The sequence below is a fragment of the Megalobrama amblycephala genome, linkage group LG18 (assembly GCF_018812025.1).
Source record: "Megalobrama amblycephala isolate DHTTF-2021 linkage group LG18, ASM1881202v1, whole genome shotgun sequence".
Classification (NCBI taxonomy): Eukaryota; Metazoa; Chordata; class Actinopteri; order Cypriniformes; family Xenocyprididae; genus Megalobrama; species Megalobrama amblycephala.
Window position 1 is genome coordinate 17239926 of NC_063061.1, and position 24987 is coordinate 17264912.

General features: G+C 38.2%; 1 protein-coding gene across 4 annotated transcripts; it reads left to right on the forward strand.

The window, feature by feature from the left end:
• Positions 1-23762, forward strand: LOC125252486 (phosphatidylinositol-binding clathrin assembly protein-like). Of its 4 annotated transcripts, XM_048165829.1 has the most exons (19): positions 8-786; positions 4638-4780; positions 5039-5114; positions 5203-5305; positions 5436-5529; positions 8513-8624; positions 9358-9464; positions 10510-10551; positions 13012-13097; positions 16024-16057; positions 16245-16387; positions 16575-16672; positions 18895-19011; positions 19116-19146; positions 19285-19417; positions 19621-19644; positions 19758-19814; positions 20450-20566; positions 23073-23762. In XM_048165829.1, exons 1-19 carry the CDS (start codon positions 657-659, stop codon positions 23085-23087), a joined length of 1662 nt encoding a protein of 553 aa, XP_048021786.1. In that variant the 5' UTR covers positions 8-656; the 3' UTR covers positions 23088-23762. The 4 variants fall into 4 exon arrangements, 3 of the variants coding, with proteins under 3 accessions (XP_048021787.1, XP_048021786.1, XP_048021788.1); XM_048165830.1 differs by lacking the exon at positions 19621-19644 and having other exon boundaries at positions 7-786; XM_048165831.1 differs by lacking the exon at positions 10510-10551 and having other exon boundaries at positions 9-786.
• The last annotated feature ends 1225 nt before the right edge of the window (positions 23763-24987 follow it).

Sequence of the window (24987 nt, forward strand, 5' to 3'; positions counted from 1 at the left end):
GTCACCTGATTCTGATACTGCCATTTTGCGCGGAGCGTCCGACTGTTAACTATAGGAAATTGGAATTGTTGCTTCATCAAAGATGTCATCGACGAGATGCTGAATTTTCACATTTAGGACCACTGCTGCAACTGTTTGACTGGGATAACATCCATATAACATTTAATATTCTCACCAGCGCGTGTAGCTATTTATAAAACGCGAAAGCGCGCTGAAGGAATTTGGAAAATGATGCTTGGTATCAAATTCCGTGATGCACCGACTTCGCGCATGCAGTGAATCAGGGCGAGATTTTCCGCGGCTAGACGTCGATAAGGCTCCGGTTTAGCTTATTTTCGTTCGCCGAGATCGTAGTTAGCTTCGTTCAAACAGCAATTACATGGTTAACCGGCAACACCGGAGGCTAGCGAGTAACGTAGTGTCCTTTTTGCGCGTGCTGAACGGGTAGGCCTATTTAAATAACGATCTGTCATTATATTGTCATCATTCGAGCGCGCGGTGATTGCCGTTATCTGGATGTCAGAGCATCCTCGCCCGTGTCCGGTTCGTATCAGGGTAGCGCTCTCCGCAAGACCGAGTAAACCCACGGAGCGGGCTCCCACACACCCCTGCAGTGAATAGATCTGTTTGAGAGACGATTTATTGAAAATCGTAATATGTCGGGACAGTCCATCACGGACCGGATCGCCGCGGCTCAGCACAGCATGACCGGATCTGCCATCAGCAAAGCCGTGTGCAAGGCCACTACGCACGAAGTCAGCGCGCCCAAGAAGAAGCACCTTGATTGTAGGTTAAAGCAGGGGGGAAAAAACGCACCCGTTGTGTTTTGCACTGTGCTTCGGCTTCCATTTAGATTCACTCTTTGCTGGCCGATCATTTGCTTTATTTACAACCTAACCTATGATTACAGTAAATTAGCCTATTTCTTGACAGCCATTATAGAGATCATTTCATCAATTAACTGAAGGTCACCGTTGGCACGTTCACAGTCCCGAACGGGCGTAATGCTGATTAGAATGCTTGATTGACACACTGACCAATTTGCATACGACAGGGACCTCATGACCGTTTTTATTTATTTATTTCGAAATGCATTTAAATCAGTTCGTTTCTATGCATGCCACATCACAACTAGATGCTTATTAAACAAATTATTCCTGGACAACGTGTACAAATCATTTTATTGGCGGATTCCTTATGGGAAACATACAATGTCAAGGGCATAGCATGATGAACGTTAGCTTGCGTACACAATGCTAGGTGCAAATTGCTCGTGACTTGAACCTTTATTTGTGTTTTTAATGGTGTTGTTGTTGCTGTTTGTATTTCTCCATTGTTGACTTACTGTTTGCTATCCTAGTCTGAGTCATTGAAGGTGACAGCAGTATCAATGCAGTGATGTTTGGAGCTTAGGTGTTTCATATTGCATCACTTTAACCTTTTTATCTGAACATATATGTTGCATTATTTGTTAAATATAGGTTAATGTAAAAAAAAAAAAGAAGATATTTATAGCCTATATGAGTCACAATGACGGAGATGGATTTGATTCTGAAGCCTAATCTTGGCATTTGTGGAGGGGTGTGAGTTTCTTTGAATCATCCCCATCATTGATTGTATGTGTCAGTATAGACACATCGCATAAAATGTGAGGGTGCACCTTCCTTTACAGGTCAAAATGAGTTTTTTTTCAGTTCACTAATAATAACTTAAGTGTAGTTGATTAATGGAATGGGTTATCAATTAAGCTGTCAGTTAATGAGTCCAGAGCAGATGTCCTGTGGGGGACATAAAGAAAGCAGCCTGCAGATCTAATAAACTGCCAGGCTCCTTTAAAGTAATAAAGGTAGCAGGTGTTCACTGAATATGTGCTAGCATTCAGTGACACAGGTTTTATTATCAGTTAATTAGGGAGAAATCAAGTGTAACTTTTGAGTAACTGCTATTCAAGCAATGTCATGTTAGATAGCAGACCAGCATCACTACAGATTGTTCTATTGCAGTGAAACATCACATTTCTGGCAGTTTACCTTCATATAATTATGAACCACTGAAGTAGACAACAGATACATATTGTAGGTATGCATGTCTTTTCACTCTAAAAAAGCTGGGTTAAAAACAACAATTTTCAAGTTGGGTTGAAAATGGACAAACACAATTTTTTAAAAATTTGCTGTATTGATTGCTTAAAATGAACCCAAAGTATGTTTAATAAAGGACTATTTATTAATACGTTTAATGAAGAATAATTAACATTTATTAAAATGCCTATTAATAAATGTTCACCTTTTGATTATTGTTGTTGCCTCTAGTAATTATGTGTTTGATTTTTAATTTCCAACCTATTTTGGGTTCATTTTAAGCCAACTGTATAGTAATTTTTAAACAGTAGTTGAGTTAAATAAAACTACCCATCACATCGGGCAAACATTTAACCCAACCGCTGGGTTAAAACAGACCAATTGCTTGGTTTGTCCATTTTCAACCCAACTTGGGTTGTTTTTAACCCAGTATTTTTTAGAGTGTAGAAATAAAGGAACACTCCACGTTTTTTGAAAACAGGCTCATTTTCCAACTCCCCTAGAGTTAAACAGTTGAGTTTTACCGTTTTCGAATCCATTCAGCCTATCTCCGGGTCTGGCGGTACCACTTTTAGCATAGCTTAGCATAGTTCATTGAATCTGATTAGACCGTTAGCATCTCGCTCAAAAATGACCAAAGAGTTTTGATATTTTTCCTATTTAAAACTTGACTCTTCTGTAGTTACATCGTGTACTAAGATCGACGGAAAATGAAAAGTTGCGATTTTCTAGGCCGATATGACTAGGAACTATACTCTCATTTCGGCGTAATAATCAAGGAACTTTGCTGCCGTACCATGGGTGCAGCAGGCGCAATGATATTACGCAGCGTCTCTCAAAAATGACTCCATGGTTGCAAGTCACGCTCCCTGTGCAAACAGGGGGTCACAGGCGCTGCGTGATATCATTGCGCCTACTGCACCCATGGTACGGCAGCAAAGTTCCTTGATTATTACGCCGAAATGAGAGTATAGTTCCTAGTCATATCGGCCTAGAAAATCGCAACTTTTCATTTTCCGTCGATCTTAGTACACGATGTAACTACAGAAGAGTCAAGTTTTAAATAGGAAAAATATCAAAACTCTTTGGTCATTTTTGAGCGAGATGCTAACGGTCTAATCAGATTCAATGAACTATGCTAAGCTATGCTAAAAGTGGTACCGCCAGACCCAGAGATCGGCTGAATGGATTCGAAAACGGTAAAACTCAACTGTTTAACTCTAGTGTTCCTTTAATATTTGGCAAATTTGTCAGTTCCAGCTATAGAATGAAAAATGTTTTCCTAACATCTAGATTAACTACTATACGTGGCTGGAAGTATGTGGACACCTGAGCAAAATTACCTGTTTATTCAACATTTGATTTGGTGTTAACAGTGAGTTAGTCCTCCCTAACTGCTCCCATTCTTCTGGGAAGGCTTTACACTAGATGTTGGAACATGAATGCATGGATTTGCTCCCAGAAGAGCATTTTTGAATCGTAGTCAGCTTTCCTATTCATCCGAAAGATGTTCAGGTCTGGGCTTTGTGTAGGCTATTCACAAGACTCACTGTTAAATAATTTCTTTATGGATTTCACATTTAAGGAGGCATTGGTACACCCCATTCTACTAAAAACGTTTAGGTAAATTGGAAGACTTCTCTTGATTTTATGCACCTGTTAGTAATAGCTGAAATAGCCAAACCTGTTCCATATTTATTGTTTTTCAAATGCATGATGTATATTTTATGTTTGTTTGTCTTCATTCAAAAGTTTGGGGTCGGTAAGATTTCTTAAGGTTTTCTAAAGTCTCTTTTGCTCACCAAGGCTGCATTAATCTGATCAAAAATACAGTAAAAACAGTATTATTTCTATTTGAATATAATGTAAAACGTAATTTATCAAAGCTGAATTGTCAGCATCATTACTCCAGTCTTCAGTGTCACATGATCCTTCAGAAATCATTCTAATATGCTGATCTGCTGCTCAAGAAACAGTTCTTATTTTTACCAATGTTGAAAACAGTTGTGCTGCTTAATGAATTAATTTACTTTAAAATGAAAATTACTCCAAGCTTTACTCACCCTCAATCCATCCTAGGTGTATATGACTTTAATAAAGGCCTTCTGAAGTGAACTCATACTCATTAGTCCCATTCACTGCCATTATAAAGCTTGGACGCATCAGGATATTTATTAATATAACTCAGATTGTGTTCATCAGAAAGAAGAAAGTCAAATACATCTAGGATGGCTTGAGGGTGAGTAAAGCTTGGAGTAATTTTCATTTGAAAGTGAACTAATCCTTTAATATTTCTGTGGAAACTTGATACATTCTTTTCAGGATTCTTTGATGAATAGAAACTTCAAAAGTAAATTGTCAATTTGAAATAACATAAGTCTTTTTTGTCACTTTTGATCAATTTAATGCATCTTTACTGAATAATGTAAGTATTAATTTCTTTAAATCATTTTGACTCCAAACTTTTGAACTGGTAATGTATATTATCTAATAAGTAGGCTCAATATAACTGTCCTGGATCATGTACAGTCATTGTTCCTGCCCTGTTTTGCACAGATCTAATGCACTGCACCAATGAGCTGAACGTGAATATACCTCACTTGGCTGACACATTGTTTGAGAGGACAGCAAATCAAAGCTGGGTGGTGGTTTTTAAAGCTCTCATTACTACACACCACCTTATGATGTACGGCAATGAGGTAAGAGTCGCTGCTTGAAGTCTTCTTGTTCTTGTCAGTTCCTCAGTGGACCGTAATATGTCACAAAATCAATGTAACAGTACTTGCCAAGACCATTCTGTCAAATTTTTGAAGTATTAAATCTTTCAGGTAGCTGTGAAACATAACATTTCTTGTTTTTATATTTTTTCGGAAGGTATTTATTGTTATTATTCTGCTCAGTTTGCTTTATTGATCACCCTGCACTTGCTTGTATGTATCTTACATTTCATCATCCAGAGGTTTATCCAGTACCTTGCATCAAGAAGCACACTCTTTAACTTGAATAACTTCGTAGATAAAGGCGCATTACAAGGTATCTTTTAAGGTTAATACTTTAGATTTAGTTTTTTTTAGATTCATGCTGTATGTGTAAAGCATTGTTTATTGAATGTTTCTTCTAGGTTACGATATGTCCATCTACATTAGACGTTACAGCAGGTATCTGACCGAGAGGGCTCTGTCCTACAGACTCGTCGCAGTTGATTTCACCAAGATGAAGAGAGGGTGAGACATCTGCTCTGCAGGGGAAATATTCCAAAATAAGACAAATGGTGGCTTGTACAGTTGTGGTCATTGGTCACACCTTTCAGTTTCTTCTATGTGTAACCTCACACCATCAATATGTTCTGCACAGGACTGATGGAGTGATGCGCACTATGAGCATAGAAAAGCTGATGAAGACTCTACCTATCATTCAGAATCAGCTGGATGCTCTTCTGGACTTTGAGGTACAGAATACATAATGTTTCAATTTCTTCAATGTCTGAATAAAACAAATAGAATGCATGATTTTTATCAGTATTATTGTAGGAGTAATTATGACTAAAGAAACATCGGATTACTATCTTCTACCTTCTGTCTGACATCTGCTCTTCCTTTTCTGCAGTTTTACACACTACATTGAAAAAGGCTGTAATTTTTCTCATTTTCCCTGATAAATAAAAACACATATATTCCCAGTTGCAGTGCATCTTGTCAAAGTGTCATGGGTCATGTCACAATGGGAATATTGTCCAAAAACAGCCTATTATAGATGTTTCAGCAGTAAAGAGTTTTTTTTTTTTATAATATATATACAGTACTGTGCAAAAGTCTTTGGCCACCATTAGATGTTGTTTTTGGAATGACATAATGAATACATATAATTATTTCTCAGTCCCTTTATTAGAACATAACCATAAAATACTGGAAATTATGTAGTATTATAAAACAGAAAGAATAAAAAACTTCTATAGGCTAAAGTGGCAAGTATTTAGTGACCTCCTCTTACACTTGAGCAAGAGCAGAAATCACGCTCTCTTAAACCTAAATGGAATGGAAAAGGACGGGAAAGGCCAAGAAAACTTTCAAAATCTGATGAGAAGATTCTCAGATTTTATTCTTTGAGATAATGGAAGAAGTCCAGGAGGTCACACTAAATACTGATTTTTGCTTAAAGAAGCCATTTTGTTCAGATTTTTTTATATTTTGTGTACATATTTCCTGTATGTTCTGTTTATATCATAATAAAGACTAAAAAATAAATATGGATAGTCATTAAAACATTGCTAAAACAGCAAAGCTGTTAGTGGCCTAAGACTTTTGCACAGTACTGTATATTTTTAAGAAGTAATACTTTTATTCCACAAGAAAGCCTTAAATTGCTCAAAAGTGACAGTAAAGACATGTATAATGTTACAAAATATATCTATATCTATATTTCAAATTTATTCTGTTATTTTTTTAAATTTTCTGTTCATCGAAGAATCATGAAAAAATGTCATGATTTCCACAAAAATATTAAGCCGCACAACTGTTTTAAACATTGATAATAATAAGAAATGTAGTATATTAGAATGATTTCTGAAGGATCATGTGACACTGAAGACTGGAGTAATGATGCTGAAAATTCAGCTTTGCCATGACAGGAATAAATTACATTTTAAAATATATTAATATAGAAAACAGTTATTTTAAATTGAAATAATAGTTCACTGTTTACTGTATTTTTGATACAGTAAATGCAGCCTTGATAAGCATAAGGGACTTAAGAGACAAAAAAAAAAAAAAATTTGAACAGTAGTGTGTGTATAATATAATATTAAAAAAATATATTAACAAAAATACAAGGGAAAAATATTAATTCAATTCAAATGCTTTAAATAAAAAATTGTTTATTGATAAATTACAAGATATATAGCACATGAAAACACTCAGACAATCTTCCCTGACCTGACATTTATGAAAAACATTCCTGTTGTGAAAACAGCAATATATTCTATTTACACGGCCGTGTGTCCACCAGAGCGTTTTTAGCCAGCGGAAAACGCTAGGCGCTCTGCTTAAAACGCCCGTCTGTGAGCGCTTGAGAGCGCTTCTGCAGCGCAGCGTTTTTTTCCGTTAAGACCATGGTTGAGACGCTTTGTTGCTATGACACGGAATATCCGCGGCACTGTTACTTATAACTGATTTTGCAGGTAGGCTAATTTGTTTCAGACTAAAAATGTTCACACAATGTGGAATTACTTGCTATGTATGTTCGGAGACCAGCAATATTAATTTCTCATCCATTTTGTTTCTGTTTGTTGATGTCGCTGTACAGCAAGAGTGTGACAGTTGGTCGGAGTTGTATTTGTCCCGCCCCTCCTCCACTCTGATTGGACGGCTGGCTAAAAAGTGACAGTGATGAGCGCAGCGTTTTACTCAAAGTTGAACATTCTTCAACTCGAGGCGACCGGTAAAAAACGCCGAGCTGTCGGCGCTTGAGCGTGAAAAAAAGCGTTTAAAAAACGCGGCGCTCCCATTGAAAACAATTGAAAAAGTACGCTAGCAGCTGGAAAAAACGCTTTGGTGGACACACGGCCTACGTGACAATAGCACATTTTCTTAGCGATATTCTATTTACACTAGGTGAAAATAGCGATAGTTTCTATTTACAACATGTAAAAGTATCAGCTCTTTGCAACAAGAGTAAATAGTAATTATATGCTATCTATACTTTATATTGGCAGACACTATTTGCACCTCAGTGTTTTTGTACATTAACAGGATGCAATAATATCATAGAGTGTAAATGATTATGTTTATTAAAATTATTAAATGGATGCTGCCTTATTGGGAGAATAAAAACCCTCCCTACACCTTCCCCTAACCCTAGCCAGTAATCACTTTTAATATTATTAAACACTCGTTCGCAGTTTATTTCCACTTTTAGAACATTATTTTCATTTTTATTGAAAATAAATTTGAGCTCGGCAAAAGGCGATCACGTTAAAAGCCAGCCTTACTCACTACTGCTGCGCCAGTGAAGACGTTTAATTCCATGTGTCTTTTTTAAAACTTAAGACCCAACCAGACATTGGTGGGCAGAGCTAGTGTAAATAGCTTTTGCCAACAAGGGATGCTATTTGCTCTTAGTGAAAATAGACACTCCGTAGAATTAAAATCCCTGCATTATGTTGACTCTTGCCTGAATGTACACCAGCGTGGTTTTATAAAACCCCTGCTAGAGAAAATATACATTTGTGCCATTGGGATTTAAAACCTTACAGCTACTGAGATACAATCCTTATGGTGCTTCAGATGTGGCTTTTGTACCAACAGCAGGAGGAGATTGGAAGCTTGATATCGCTTGATGATTTATAGACGCCTAGTAGGAATGCAGAGAAACAGCAAGCTGGCATTTAAAGACTCATGTTTTGATTACATTTGTGATTTTGTTCTTCCCTGTAGGCCAGCTCTAATGAACTGACCAATGGGGTGATCAATTGTGCCTTCACGCTGCTCTTCAAGGACTCTATCCGCATCTTTGCTGCTTACAATGAGGGTGTCATTAATCTGCTAGGTAATGTATTCACCTCAGAGCAAAGATCCTTTGTTTCCTTGTGATTTCAGTAATTCAGTAGTTTGTGTACTCATATGTTAGACTGGGTAAACCCAGCCTGATCTGCCGGCTATTTGATTTCGCCCGGCAACTCAGTCTGGAAACCCGTACATTCTTTTCTACTGCTTCTGTTACACTTTTGCGGGAACCAATCACAGACTGGCTTACCCACCTTGCTCGCTATTGGCGGGTATAACACGATGACGATAGAAAAGCGTCAATCCAATTCCTTTTAACCTCTCGACGATGCTGAATGACTTCTTTAGTTTAGCAAACAAATCGCTCGAGTGAGTGTAAATACCACTCACTTTCATGTTTTTTTTGCACAGCCTGCAAAAATCGCTCGATGCTATTGCTGCTTCTGCAAACCGCTGATCAATGCTACAAACCAATACAAACTAAACCTGTCTAGAGTTTTCGCGTCGCTCTGCAAAGTATGTCACCCGGATCGTTGATCCGATTGGTTGAAGGACTGTCCAGTTGCGTGAATAATGCTCGTTGATCACGCCTCTTGTGCAGTAGAAAATACATACAGACTCCCCAGACCAATGTTCAATTTTAAATTGAGCTTGGTCTGGTGATAGCCAGACAACTCATATGTATGAATGTGAATATATTATATGTATTAAAAATATCTTCTGTACTTCAAAGAGAAATGTAACTTGCTAAATGGCCTTTTTTCTTCACTTCAAAGAGAAATATTTTAATATGAAGAAGAATCAATGCAAAGAGGCGCTGGAAATATACAAGAAGTTTCTTATCAGGATGACCAAGCTCTCAGAGTTTCTCAAGGTGGCAGAGGTAAAACGTCTCCAGATCTAATCTATGCATGGGATGGTTGGGCTCATCTTATTCAGGCCCTTTTTTGCTAAGTGTCCCTGTTGCCTTTTGGTCCAAGAACCTGTATCGGAGGTCCCCCCTCATGCTGCCTGTTCTGGTGCCTGCACTGCATGCCTTAGCAGAAAGTCTCTCTATCTATCTGTCCCTCTCAACAACAGCAAGAACAGAGCTATGACACGACTGCAACGACAGTCCTTTAATGTGCAAACGTTGAGCTGAACCTTTGTTTTGCAGTTTGGATACAGGCACAGTTGTCAATTTGGCCCCCAGGAACTTTTGGACGAACAATTGCATTAATGACAAGCTAAGATAAGCTGCAAAGATAAAGCTTGGCCACTGTAGAGATGAATGAATACCGGGCACCTGATATTTTTGACAACTGTGCCAGTGTGATGGTTGGAATTTAGCTGTTTACTTTTGTCTGTAAAGCCCATTATTTTGATGTGTATGGAGGCATACAATGGGGAAAAATGCTAAGCACATCCTTCTTGAGTTTTTTGTTTGGTTTCTTCTCTTCTTTTATTTAAATCCTTTATTTATTTATTTATTTATTTATTTTTGCTTTCTGGCTGAATAATATGACTCTTCAGGAAAAGGGTGAAGTGCTATCCAAAAACTGACTAAAGTTGACTTTAAGAGCACATTTCTTTCTTTGTATAACAATGTGTGTATGCCATTTGTTTTTCTTGTCTTTTTTCCAAAGTCAACATTAGTTGTGTGTTTCTTTTGGATGTTTCTCACCTAGTCATGTAAATATCTCACCATTGACCTACAAGTGTCTTCTCACTCATCATTACGCCACCTCCAGAACCTCAATGTCTGTGTGTGTGTGTACATCCAGTCGTCCATGCTCTCTTTTTTGGTTCTCATACACTGCATGGAGTAATGGCTCTTTTTCTTAATTCTTCTTTCTCCCTTCTCCACGTGCCTCGGTTTTCTCTTTTTACCGTTTGGTTTCACGTTTTGTTTTCCGTTCTCCCTCCCTTCCTTTTCTTTTGTGTCACAGCAAGTTGGAATTGATCAGGTTGACATCCCAGATCTCTCACAGGTTAGTGGTGCATTTCATCTCAGTTTCTCTCATGTGGCTTCACCCTGATCTCTCATTCACGCCTCACCCCATAGACCATCATCCCCAGCCCTGATTTCTTTTGATTTCCCCCTCATCTATCAGACTTTTAGGATAGGGGCCTCAAGAAACTTACTCCATACCCGCGCACTCCCAAGGAATCAGATGTGCTGTTTTGCATTTTCTGTTGTCGCCAGAGGTAAATGGGTACCTATAGCTATAGTCTATGTGAATTTTTTACAGGTGCTATCTCTGATAGCCGTTGCCTTGATTATAGCCACATTTGATCAGTAATGACAAGTCAGTTTAAGGTCTCATTAAAGCTAGTGCTTGCCCCTCAAGCCACTATTTCTTACTGGCATATACCCATGAGAAATTTGACTGCTTGTACTTCCAAAAAGTCGCGTTTTCACCGTCTCTGGCACTGTGCGCACGACTGTCGCATATCGCACGAGCGCAACGCCATGCATCGCCGTGGTTGGGATCAGTAATTGTTCATCGACAAACGTTGTTCCAGTGCTTACTGATTGCTTAACAATTCTAAAATGGTACTTAATTCTGCAGAGTATAGAAGCTTAAAGTCGCGCTCATAGTTTGATTGGAACACACAACAGCCGTCGCATGCAGAAGTCTGTAATCGCAGAAGTTGAAACCGAAGCTCAGATCCAGTCCACATGTAGCTCCCGTGCGATTTTCCATTGGAAATGAATGAGTTCCGGTCTGTCCTTTGTCAGAGACAGCGAAACGGCGGCTTTTACACTGATTGATATATGGCTAAACGGTGCTTGTGCGATGATCTCTGCCACGCTGTACTGTACGTGGCCAGTCTGACGTTGCGGGCACGGGCTCGCCAAATAAAGACACCTTGTAACATGTAAGCACTCACCTTTGCCATATATCTCTGTACTGGTAGGGTATTCTGCTTGGATAGCTTCTTGGGAAGAACAGTGAATGTGCACAAATAAAAAGAATGCCTTAAAACTGGAGCTGGGGACTAAATTCTGCCTGGCACCTCATGAAGCTTTACAGTCAGCAGCGCTGCCAAATATAGACCTGCTTTTCCTGCGTCTCTCTTAACAATTCTGCCGGGGTGCCGGGCATTGACGTCCCCCTTCAGTTTGCCACCATTTGGCATATTTGACATTTTCATTTACATTGGACAGGGACTCCTGAAGGTGTTGGGCTGGCACACTACAAAGTGGTACTTCAACCATGTCAACAAAACATTTTATTGGAAGGAGTGCCTTGTTTACTTAAGCTGAAGCAGTATTCAGAAGGCCTGCGTTCTGTTCTCAAGTACTCTATCATTAGGCTTACCATTGATTAGGCTTATTTCACAAGTCCTATTTAAGTGCCTTTTCTTGTCTGTAAGATAGATATCAATCACGGCCTTTTGTATACTCCTGCTCCTGTAGTACCCTTGTCTTAACTTCTCTTCCTTGTTTATCTCTCCTTTAATAGTGTGTTGTTTCGTTGCATATGTTTCAGATTTCTCAGTAGAACGCTCCCTCTATTGTGTCTTCCTTCAAATACACGTCTGAGAAATCTGCTCTTTTGTTATTCATGAAATTTCCTCCTCTGAATTGGCATGCACACCGGACACAGCTCGTGGCCCCAAGGCAAACGTTGTATAAGAACAGACGCACGTGCCCGCGTGCCGAATCCTTTCGGCCGGCATTTCGATTCAATTGACGTTGCTCTTTTTGAACGAAAGTGCAATACAAGCATAAAATACTGGCAGTGTGTTCTGGTCTCACTCAGTGTTTGCTTTTCTTTGGTTAACCTGCTTTGGCTTCCAAGTGTTTCGGATCCTATCAAAATGTCGATGCAGACACTGCAATCAGCACTAAAAGCGGCATAGCTATGATTTCCCCCCTGATTTATTTCCAAGAAATCCAAGTGGAATCCAAAGATTAGCAGGTTCCGCTGTTTGATACCTGTGCAGTATGTGTGTTTATATCCTGTGCATGAGTAGAACAATCTCCTTGTAGGTCAGTCTGCTTTCTGTTTTTCATAGTATTAATTCTTCTCAAGTGATCTCAGTTGACCTCGCGGGTCTTAAACGGCCTGTCAGAGAACTTGCATGGGAAACGGATATTGTTTTGCATGTGTAGCTTTTAAGCTTAAGCCCTTTTCACTTGAATTACTTCTGTTGTGTTTCCCCTTTGTTTTCAGAGTCTCATAACCACTATTAGGTTCTCTTAGTTACGCAGCCTTTGTGTGTGTGAAGGTATGAGTGTGTGAGAGAAAGAATAAAAGATAGAACAGTAGAATAGTTTATGCATCAATTCCTTGTTTTACGATTCATAGATAGAAGTATGGTGCAAATGTTTGAGTGTGTGTGTGTGTTTTGTTTTGATCATTTTTTGCTGCTACTTTTAACTATTTTATTGTGTTGCCTAAAACCTGTGTTGCCTCATCCCTTCTTGACCTCACCACCAGGCTCCCAGCAGTCTCTTAGAAGCTCTGGAACAACATCTGGCTTCTCTGGAGGGGAAGAAAATGAAAGACGTCTCTACTGTCAGCAGGTACTTGAATATATGCTGGGATTCAGTATAAGGATCAATGACAAATACATATGTATGGAATGATGAAAAACTCTAGTTTACAGTATATGCAACTGCCAAGTTTTTGGAATTGTAATCTTTGTATTCATGCTGATTTCATACATTAAAAAAAAAATGATTCTAGCATTCTCATCCAACATTTTGGCTTAATCAGTGTTTCTAAATCTTTTTGATTACAAGGTCCCTCATTTTCTACAACAATATTTTAAAAATGTCTACCTGTAGCACAACTAGAAAAATGTATAGTCATTATGTATAGTCATAATTCCAGTGGAATTTTAAGATTTTTTTAATTTACATGATTTATCCAGGTCTAGAAATCACACTTTAAATTTAAATAGAAATCATTTTAAGTCATCTTAAGCCCCCCTCTTTGAAAACCTCTGCTTTTAATATGTTGTGTAAAAATATTTTCCTTACACCTTGAATACATTTCAGTTTACACATCTTAATTATTTTATTAATATTGGGGTACTCCATTTGACATGAACCAAACTTGCCTTTTCATAAAGATGTCAAAATGTAAGTTTATGTTACTTGTGCTACTTTAAAAAATATTTAAAAATTTAATTCTTTTAATAAAATATTCTCTTTCTTTAAAATATTCCCCAATTAAATCTCCGGTCTGTAGCGCCACAGACATTTTAGAAACAAACAAATCTTAAAATCTATTTTTAATCAAACATTGACGATGTATAAAAGTTCTGTCATGAAACTCTAGATGGCGCAGGCAGGTTTTTAACTCAACCTGCTTGCAATCACATCATTCTCTATAGGGCACAGCTGATTGGTTCCTGCTGTATCAGTAGCCAATGAGCTCACTGCCCAACCCTCAAACACTTGGTCAGCATTTGCTGTAGCAGTTGCAGTGCGCTTTCAGAAACCCTCCATCTTCCCCAGCTCCACCTGTATAGATATGTTGTTAGCACATGACGTCATTGCTGTGGTGCGAAATGCAGTTGGATTCGCGATCACAAACTCAAAACTCTTATGTTTTGCATCATTTATGGTTGCTCAAGCTGATAAACCACAAGGAGCTTTTATCTTTTACATTTACTTTTAAATTTACTGAAATTAATATGGATATCTGCTTGCCATTTTTTTTTTTTTTACTTGGTTAAAGGTGCCCTAGAACCAGTTTTAACAAGATGTAATATAAGTCTAAGGTGTCCCCTAAACGTGTCTGTGAAGTTTCAGCTCAAAATACCCCATAGATTTTTTTTAATTAATTTTTTTAACTGCCTGCTTTGAGCCATAATTATATATGCACTGATTCAGGCTGCTTCCCCTTTAAATCTCGTGCTCCCCCGCCCCCGAGCTCTCGACTGTCTTAACCAGCATAAACAAAGTTCACACAGATATTATAACCCTCAAAATGGATCTTTACAAAGTGTTCGTCATTCATGCTGCATGCATGCATCGATTTCTGTGAATATAGTATTTATTTGGATGTTTACATTTGATTCTGAATGAGTTTGATAGTGCTCCATGGCTAAAGCTAACATTACACACTGTTGGAGAGATTTATAAAGAATGAAGTTGCGTTTATGCATTATACAGTCTGCAAGTGTTTAATAATGAAAATAGCGACGGCGCTTGTCTCCATGAATACAGTAAGAAACGATGGTAACTTTAACCACATTTAACAGTACATTAGCAACATGCTAACGAAACATTTAGAAAGACAATTTAAAAATATCACTAAAAATATCATGTTATCATGGATCATGTCAGTTATTATTGCTCCATCTGCCATTTTTCGTTATTGTCCTTGCTTGCTTACCTAGTCTGATGATTCAGCTGTGCACATCCAGACGTTTTGCCCTTGTGTAATGCCTTGAACATGAGCTGGCATATGCAAATATTGGGGATCATATTAATGATATGATCATATTAATGATCCCGACTGTTACATAACAGTCGGTGTTATGTTGAGATTCGCCTGTTTTTCGGAGGTCTTTTAAACAAATGAGATTTATATAAGAAGGAGGAAACAATGGTGTTTGAGACTCACTGTATGTCATTTCCATGTACTGAACTCTTGTTATTCATCTATGCCGAGGTAAATTCAATTTTTCATTCGATGGCACCTTTATTCACATTCCTCATGGTATCGTTTGCAGGGAAGAGAAGCTTTTTGATCCCATTGAATGATCATTTTGTGCTTTCACCTGAGTTTTGTCGAATTCCGTTCACAATGTTGATCTGGTTACCGTGAGAACAGTGTCACGCGCTGCTGCTCCAGTCATCATATGGTAGAAAATGTCCAAATAAAAAAATGTGACAAGCTGACAGAAGTCGATCCTTTTCTTTGTTGGAAGGCTGTAAATGTAACTGTAGTTTTAATGTTGTCTTTGTAAATATTTACTTTCCCATATGGCCACAGAGGAGAATCGGAGGGTCACATTCAGCGGACAGACACCAAATTTTTGTATTTATTTCAACAAATGACAACCAAAATCAAACCCATAGAAGCTCGTGAACAGGTTTGAAGTGGCTACGTGCAAGTTATGCTCATTCACAAGTCGAGTGAGAGATGTCATATCCATTGCCATGCCAAACACTCCCGAGAGTTGTCATGACAGAAGTTCATTTCTGCCACAGAATTTTAGACAAACACTCTTTACTACTTACAATAATCATGCAATCATTTTGAAGTTGCATTCAAAATCTACTTGGCTCAACAATCAGGTGCCAGTTTCAATGGGCATGACAGTTTTGCTCATAATCAATGTTGTCATGGTGATTCCGGTCCCTACAGTAAAGTTTTCACAGATCCTCAAAATGTACCCACCGAAACCTGCCTAAATAGCACGAATGATTTGTTTGTTTTTGTATCCTCTGCAATCAGACGTTCCAGTAAATCATTCTCTTTTTGCATTCATAGGGAGGTGGAGGGTGACAGACTACAGCCTGCAAAGGTAAGAAATCTAATTTATTTGTCACATCATTTCTCTGTCAAATTGCTAATGACCGCAGACTTCACAACAGCATGAAATGTATTTCTGAAATCCTACCTTTTCACATATGTTCATCCAAACAATTACGTGTTCTCTGAAACTGTCGGCATCAACGTTGCCGGTTTATGCTGTTATTTCTGTTCTTCAGTCTGTTCAGCTCAAAGACATTGGCATGCAGACCCCAACAGTATCCCCCAGCGGGCAGTCTGTGGGCAGTGCCAACAGTAGCTGCACCAGCAGCGGTGCCACCGAGCTTCTGTCCAGTCCACCTGATCTAACCATCACAAACGGGTACATGAGGCCTTTTTTCTGGAGTGGCACTTCTATATGAAATACAGTTGCTCTGTATTATACTGTATTTGCATTTATTCAGTTAGCAAACTAATTTATCCAAAGACAAATTAGTTAAAAGTAGTTGCAGAAGTAATTGTGTGCCCTTTACAAGGTTTAATTGTACTTTCCCCATTATTCTGAACAGTGTGCACAACTTCAGCAATGACCATTTTGATCTCCAACACAATTCCAGTACCCCTACTCAGACAACCACCCTGCCAGCCACTAACAACAGCTGGGGAGGTAAATATACTGGGCTGAAACTGTCCATTTTACTATTTCTATATTCTGGGTGTTTTGGCATTCTTCTGTGAAACAATTTTAATCTTGATCTTCTCAAATTCTTTATTTTATGGCACATTCTCCACTTGTTTGGGACTCAACCGAGTGAGTATTTTACATAATTTTATAATGAGTTCATTAACTTTTATAAGTGTGTAATTTTTGGACTTGTAGCAACATCAAACTAATTGCAAAAATACTTGTTTTCAGACAGATTCAGACAAACAGATAATTCCATCCCAAAAACATTCATTATGAACCAGCTCTTTTTAGTGAATCAAAAACACAGCACGACAGTGTAGTCCGATTCATGAACAAATGACTCTAATGAACCAGTTCTTTTTAGTTAATCAAAAGCACGGCACGATGGTATAGTCCGAATCAGAACAAATGACTCTTATGAAACAGTTCTTTTTAGTGAATCAAAAACACAGCGCGATGGTGTAGTCCGAATCAGTACAAATGACTCTAATGAACCAGTTCTTTTTAGTGAATCAAAAGCACAGCACGATGGTATAGTCCGAATCAGTACAAATGACTCTAATGAACCAGTTCTTTTTAGTGAATCAAAAGCACAGCACGATGGTATAGTCCAAATCAGAACAATTGACTCTTATGAACCAGTTCTTTTTAGTGAATCAAAAACACAGCACGACAGCGTAGTCCGATTCAGGAACAAATAACTCTTATGAACAAGTTCTTTTTAGTGAATCAAAAACACAGTGCGATAGTGTAGTCTGATTCACGAACAAATGACTCTTATGAACAAGTTCTTTTTAGTGAATGAAAAACAGTGCAATGGTGTAGTCTGATTCACTAACAAATGACTCTTATGAACAAGTTCCTTTTAGTGAATCAAAAACACAGCGTGATGGTGTAGTCTGATTCACGAACAAATGACTCTTATGAACAAGTTCTTTTTAGTGAATGAAAAACAGTGCAATGGTGTAGTCTGATTCACTAACAAATGACTCTTATGAACAAGTTCTTTTTAGTGAATCAAAAACAGCGTGATGGTGTAGTCTGATTCACTAACAAATGACTCTTATGAACAAGTTCTTTTTAGTGAATCAAAAACACAGCGTGATGGTGTAGTCTGATTCACGAACAAATGACTCTTATGTACAAGTTCTTTTTAGTGAATCAAAAACATACAGCACAACCAGTGTAGTCTGATTCATGAACAAATGACTCTTATGAACAAGTTCTTTTTAATTAATCAAAAACACAGCGCAACCGGTGTGGTCCAATTCATAAACAAATGACTCTTATGAACCAGTTCTTTTTAGTGAATCAAAAACATACTGTGCAACTAGTGTAGTCTGATTCATGAACAAATAACTCTTATGAACCAGTTTTTTTAGTGAATCAAAAACATACTGTGCAACTAGTGTAGTCTGATTCATGAACAAATAACTCTTATGAACCAGTTTTTTTAGTGAATCAAAAACATACTGTGCAACTAGTGTAGTCTGATTCATGAACAAATAACTCTTATGAAACAGTTTTTTTAGTGAATCAAAAACATACTGTGCAACTAGTGTAGTCTGATTCATGAACAAATAACTCTTATGAACCAGTTCTTTTTAATGAATCAAAAACACATCGCAACCGATGTGGTCCAATTCATAAACAAATGACTCTTATGAACCAGTTCTTTTTAGTGAATCAAAAACATACTGTGCAAACAGTGTAGTCTGATTCATGAACAATTGACTCTTATGAACAAGTTCTTTTTAATGAATCAAAAACACAGCGCAACCGATGTGGTCCAATTCATAAACAAATGACTCTTATGAACAAGTTATTTTTAGTGAATCAAAAACATACAGCACGACCAGTGTAGTCTGATTCATGAACAAATGATTCTTATGAACCTGTTCTTATCAGTGAATCAAAAACTTACAGTGCGAACAGTTTAGCCCCATTTCAAGCCCGAACGACTCTTACAGTCATATGCGTTTTTTTAATGAATAGTTGAAAAAGATGAGTTATCGGTTTAAATCAGTCTGAAATACTTCCCTACATTGCATCAAATCAAACCGAAATCTGAACTGAGAAATTGATACCCAACCCTTTAAATTTGTCTCTGCATATTGAGCTGGAATTTTGTCAGCTTTAATATTGAAAAATAATTGCCTTGTTTCCTCTTTTTTTTATCTTCCAGATTGGCTTTCCCGTAGGAGGACTTTTGAAGCCCACCCTCTCCTCGCAGGTCCAAAGTCAAGGCACACAGCTCTACAATGGAGGAAAATTACTTACTAACGATCTGGATTCGTCCTTGGCCAATCTTGTGGGCAGTGAGTCTTTCAGTCGTCTCATTTCTTTGTTTCTATGGCAATTAAACATTAAACTACAGACCGTGATACCTGCGCTCATAATGCATGTGAATTATTTTTCATAGATTTACATTTTGGAGGACCCCCAGCCAAAAAGTAAGGCTTTTACCATACATATTTATTTTTACCATACATATGATATTTTAGGTTTATTGATAACATTAACAATCATTATTGCAATGTGAAGTACAGCTGTAACAGTCTGACATATGAATACGTGTTTTTTTTTTTTAGGCCAGAAGTTCAATGGACTCATTTGGAGAAGAAAGCAACTGGAGGTTCCCACTGGCAGTCTAAAGCCATGAATGGGACGGCACCCTGGAGCCACACACACCTGGCCCCTGCTCCCATACCGATGCCACAGATGGTATGGAAATGACTCATTTCTCAAGGCATGCGCCTGTTAGAAAATTTCAGTCTGCTTCTTTCGTTCAATATGTTTGAATACAATATGTACGCAATTTCAAATCCAAGCGATGTGGCCTGTGCACTACATACAACACAAATAATTTCTGATTGTCAGTAATGTCTTTGTCTTTCTCTCTTCTGCATGTTTTTGTAATGATACAGAATGGAATGATTTATACTGGCTATGTAAGTCCTGCTTGTACATAAACATGATTGAATCAACTAAATTCAAAGAACTATCAAAATAAACCAGTGACAAATATTTCTGCACACTTAATTCTGACATTTTTCTGTCTCAGGCACCAGCTCCGGTTGCATTTCCGATGACAACCCCCCAAGTGCCTGTGTATGGGATGGTAAGCGTTTCTCACGCTGTATTAACATGGGGAGTCGGCATCAACTCTTGACGGAGGGCGTCTGAAGCTTGGTGCTGACGCGACCGTCATAGTGACAACAGCCAATCACATTACTTTCTTGTGTTGCATGAACGCAATTGGCTAGCGTCTGTGCAAGGGCATCTGTATAAGGCGATCTGATTGGCTGACACCTGCGTTGGCGCTTGAAAAGTAAAAAAAAAATAATCAACTTCTGCCGTGATGAAATTCACATAATGAAATTCACTGTATGCTCTAAAACACAGCACATCTGACTACAGTTATTTAATTAAATTGCAGCCATTGATTTGATAATCGCACTAAGCTATATCGCGATTATCATTCAATATAATTATTAGCTATTCAACTCATGAACCTTCTGCAGTTCCCTCATGAACCCCCAGGGGCTCACAAACCCCATTTGGGAAACCCTGCTTTGAAGAACAGAAAGTTCAAAAGAACAGCATTTAAAAATAGAAATGTTATAAATGTCTGCCACTTTCAATCAATTTGAATTGATGAATAAAAGTATTCATTTCTTCCAAAGGAAAAAATATTACTGACCCAAAAATCTCAACAAGTATGACACTCATGCTGAACTTTCTATTTCTCTGTAGATTCCTCCTCCTGTGGGGCAGATGGGGTCAATGCCCTTGATGGCCCCCCAGCCTGTGATATATAACCAGCCCATCCTCCGCACCACCAATCCTTTCACCCCAATCCCTGGAGCTCAGGTACTCCTGCCCAAAAGAGTCCTTACTGATTACATTAAAGGGTTAGTTCATCCAAAAATGATCTCATCCTAGGTGTACATGATTATCTTCTTTCAGATGAACACAATCGAAGATATATTTAAAAATATCCTGGCTCTTCCAAGCTTTATAATGGCAGTGAATGGGGGGGCCTGAAAAAAGTACATGATTATCTTCTTTCAGATGAACACAGTCGGATATATATTTAATCCTGGCTTTTCCAAGATTAAATATGGGGGTGTTGGGGGGGTGTTAATAAAGCCCTTCTGAAGCAAAGTGATGGGTTTTTGTAAGAAAAATATACATATTTAAAATTTTATAATCTAAAATAACTAGCTTCCGACAGACAGCCATACACATCAATTTGTGGTGGAAGAGTAACCCCTGACCTGACGCATGAACACGAAAGCTGCAGAGGATAGCGCAAACACCGGTCACGAATTAGAAGTCTAAAACAAGAAATTTCAATGGGGACCTATAATGCCCCTTTTACAAGATGTAATATAAGTCTCTGGTGTCCCCAGAATGTGTCTGTGAAGCTCAAAATACCCCACAGATCATTTATTATAGCTTGACAAATTTGCCCTTATTTGTGAGCAAAAAAATGCTGTTTTTGTGTGTGTGTCCCTTTAAATGCAAATGAGCTGCTGCTCTCAGCCTGCATTCCAGAAGAGGGCGGAGCTTTAACAGCTCACGCTTCGGTTGCTCAACAACAACAACAAAGCTGGAGAATCTCACGCAGCCAAAATAACGATTGTCAGTAACGGTGTTCAGCCTTACATTGTTCAAATCGGAATCTGAATGCAACTGGATGTTTCTGAATGGTTAGTGGATAAATTTATGTAATTGCTGTGGAGTTGATTCAGCTCATCCACTAGCGTGTGCCGTCATGTTAATCTTTTGTGCAAATCCAGCGTTGACTTGTAAAATGATGGCATGGCAACAACACTCTCCAACAACTCTTCCTCTTCTCTAAAGCAGCCCAACATGGCCTCACCCCCTTTGTTGTGTGTTCCGGGGGCAGGGTTTATGTAAATTTTAGGGTGAGTGATGTCACTAACCTGGGAAGAAGCTTGTTGTAGTCCCTACCAGCCGTTTGTTGTAGAAAATATCACCCTTTGCTTTGAACTTTGAGCGTCGTCACTTTGCAGATGTTGTTTATGCTCTAACAGTAACATTATACACTAACTATATTTAAAGGTGCCCTAGATTCAAAAATTGAATTTATCTTGGCATAGTTGAATAACAAGAGTTCAGTACATGGAAATGACATACAGTGAGTCTCAACCTCCACTGTTTCCTCCTTCTTATGTAAATCTCATTTGTTTAAAAGACCTCCGAAGAACAGACGAATCTCAACATAACACCGACTGTTACGTAACAGTCGGGGTGTACGCCCCCAGTATTTCCATATGCCAGCTCATGTTCAATGCATTACACAAGGGCAGCCAGTATTAACGTCTGGATGTGCACAGCTGAATCAACAGACTAGGTAAGCAAGCAAGGACAACAGCGAAAAATGGCAGATGGAGCGATAATAACTGACATAATCCATGATATCATGATATTTTTAGTGATGTTTGTAAATTGTCTTTCTAAATGTTTCGTTAGCATGTTGCTAATGTACTGTTGAATGTGGTTAAAGTTACCATCGTTTATTACTGTATTCACGGAGACAAGACTGTCATTATTTTCATTTTTTTCAAAATTTTTAAAATTCATTGCAGTCTGTATAATTCATAAACACAACTTCATTCCTTATAAATCTCTCCAACAGTGTGTAATGTTAGCTTTAGCCACGGAGCACTATCAAACTCATTCAGAATCAAATGTAAACATCCAAATAAATACTATACTTAAGCGATTAGACATGTTGTATGATGAACACTTTGTAAAGATCCATTTTGAGGGTTATATTAGCTGTGTGAACTTTGTTTATGGTGTTTAAGGCAAGCGCGAGCTCTTGGGGCATGGAGCACGAGATTTAAAGGGGCCGCGTACCCTGAATCGGCGCATTTATAATGATAGGCAGTTTAAAAAATTAATTTAAAAAAACTATGGGGTATTTTGAGCTGAAACTTCACAGACACATTCAGGGGACACTTAAGACTTATATTACATCTTTCGAAAACATGTTCTTCGGCACAACTTTTTTTCTTACAAAAACCCATTGCTTTGCTTCAGAAGGCCTTTATTAACCCCTAGGAGCAATGCGGAGTACTTTTACGATGGATGGATGCACTTTTTTTGGCTTCAAAATCGGGCCCCCCATTCACTACCATTATAAAGCTTTGAAAAGCCAGGATATTTTTAAATATATCTCCGATTGTATTCATCTGAAAGAAGAAAGTCATATACACCTTGGATGGCTTGAGGGTGAGTAAAACATGGGGTAATTTTCATTTTTAGGTGAACTATCCCTTCAAAGGCTGTTCTTCTATACGTACCTCTGCTTGAGACTTGTGATAATAAGATGCCTTTTTTCCAGATGCACTTCATGTAGCACTGAGGAGCATGTTGAACTGATACATACGCCCGAGGAAAAACATCAACCAATCCAAAACCAAAAATGGCAAGGCAGACATGAAAAATGGTTCAAATGGTTTAAAGAGACTGAAGATGTTCATGTGGCATTTTAACCCTTAGCCCGTGTGTTTGTAACATACTCCCTCCATCCAGCGACATAACAGTCCTCCGTCATTTTACATGTTACCTTTAATTTCTAAGTGTCAAAATTTAGTGTTTTTAGGCAGCCCTCTTTGATGATGTCACTGGCTGATGCAAACGGAATGACAGTGTACAGTGAATTGCAGTGGAATGCAAAAGTTGTCATGATGTCAAGCCCCTCCCCTTCCCCCCGTTTGGAAAAGTGATTGTTGTAATTGTGCACACTTGAATCAATGTTTATAATGTCTAAACCAAGCCACGGTTTTGTATGCACATTGCCTGAATAGTGTTTCGAATCAACCACTGTCAATGTTGATTGTGCCACAGCGGATGGCATCTCAATTTCTTGAGTCTTGGAGAAATGTGTACAGGTCACTTTTCGTACATTTGTCTCGTCCCCAAACATTTTGGATTTCACCTTAAAAGTTCGATTTGTTTCTACATGACTTGTAATGCCTCATTCAGGTATGGTAAGGTATGGCTGTTTGGATTAAAGTAAAATACAGCAGTATGTTTCTGTATGGAAATGATACCATTTATTCAATATCTGGCAAAAAGTGCACGTCAGATATCAAGGCGATGACCTTGGTTGTGTCCAAAATCACCCCCTATACCCTTATATGGTGCACTATTTGAGGGGACAGTCTTTTTAGTGATGGACATTGGACATTAACAAGTGCACTCATTCGGTACAGCCACTGCACACTCAACGGCTAGATGCTAGAGAATACATTCCTGCACCTTAGGGTCCGAATTCACTCACTCATTTTCATTTATAGTTGACTATATTAGTGGAATAATGTAGGGAACAGTGATATTTATCACTATTCCGGTTCCATTGTATTGAAGTCAGTAGGTTTTTTTAGTTAAATGCCTGAAATAAGGTCTGAGGTTAAGAAGCTCAAGTTATTTCAAATTTTATTCTGTGACATAAAATACAGCAGTAATACACACTTGTGATTTTTTTAAAAGCTTTTACTTGTCTTGAAAAAGACAGTTTCTAACAAATGGCTAAATGGAACAACAGAGGATGTCAGAGACGTTAAACGTCACCATGAAGAGTAAAAGTCATATGCTCACTAGTCCGCTTTCACAGTCTTGCGCTCTTGCAGACTATTCTTACTCAAACATTCAGGGAAAAGGTTTTTTAAATAAAGACTGAAAGAGTTGTCGGAAGCTTAGTGGTGGTGACATTGAAGTCATTTGACCATGGTGTAAGTTCATTTATAGCCTAGCTTTTTACTTCTGGCAACTATTTAGTTTTCAAAATTCATAAAAGTTGTTCATTTGTGAAGATTATCACGTATTTTTGTTGGCAACGGAAAAATCAACCAGGGTGATGCTAACTTCTGGTCTGTAGCACTCTATAAGGGTCTATATTGGATACAGCCTACATCTCGATTGCAACCCCACAAACTAAGCACTTTTTCAACAGAAACTTCAAAGAAAACTCCAGAATACATGGCTACTTTCAAATGGCTCATCTCATATATGGACCACCTGCGATTCATCAACTATCTGGCAATGCACTCGCATTCGCATAAAGTAGCATTGTTGATAGGTTTGGGTGAGTAAGGGCAAAACACACAAGATATAGTACCTTCAATGCCCTGTAGATGGCGATATCACTTAGAGAAATAAACTGCTGCAGAAAAAGTTAGGTGCCATGCAGAATGTAACAAGTAATTACATTACTCATCACAAATGTATTGGGGTAAAAAGTACCAAATTCCAAA

Excerpts from the sequence above, each read along its gene's own strand:
- LOC125252486 (XM_048165829.1), top strand. The coding sequence starts at position 657 with ATGTCGGGACAGTCCATCACGGACCGGATCGCCGCGGCTCAGCACAGC. Across the intron at positions 787-4,637 it reads CAAGAAGAAGCACCTTGATT|ATCTAATGCACTGCACCAAT; the intron begins GTAGGTTAAAGC and ends TGTTTTGCACAG. Across the intron at positions 19,147-19,284 it reads GGAGGACCCCCAGCCAAAAA|GCCAGAAGTTCAATGGACTC; the intron begins GTAAGGCTTTTA and ends TTTTTTTTTTAG.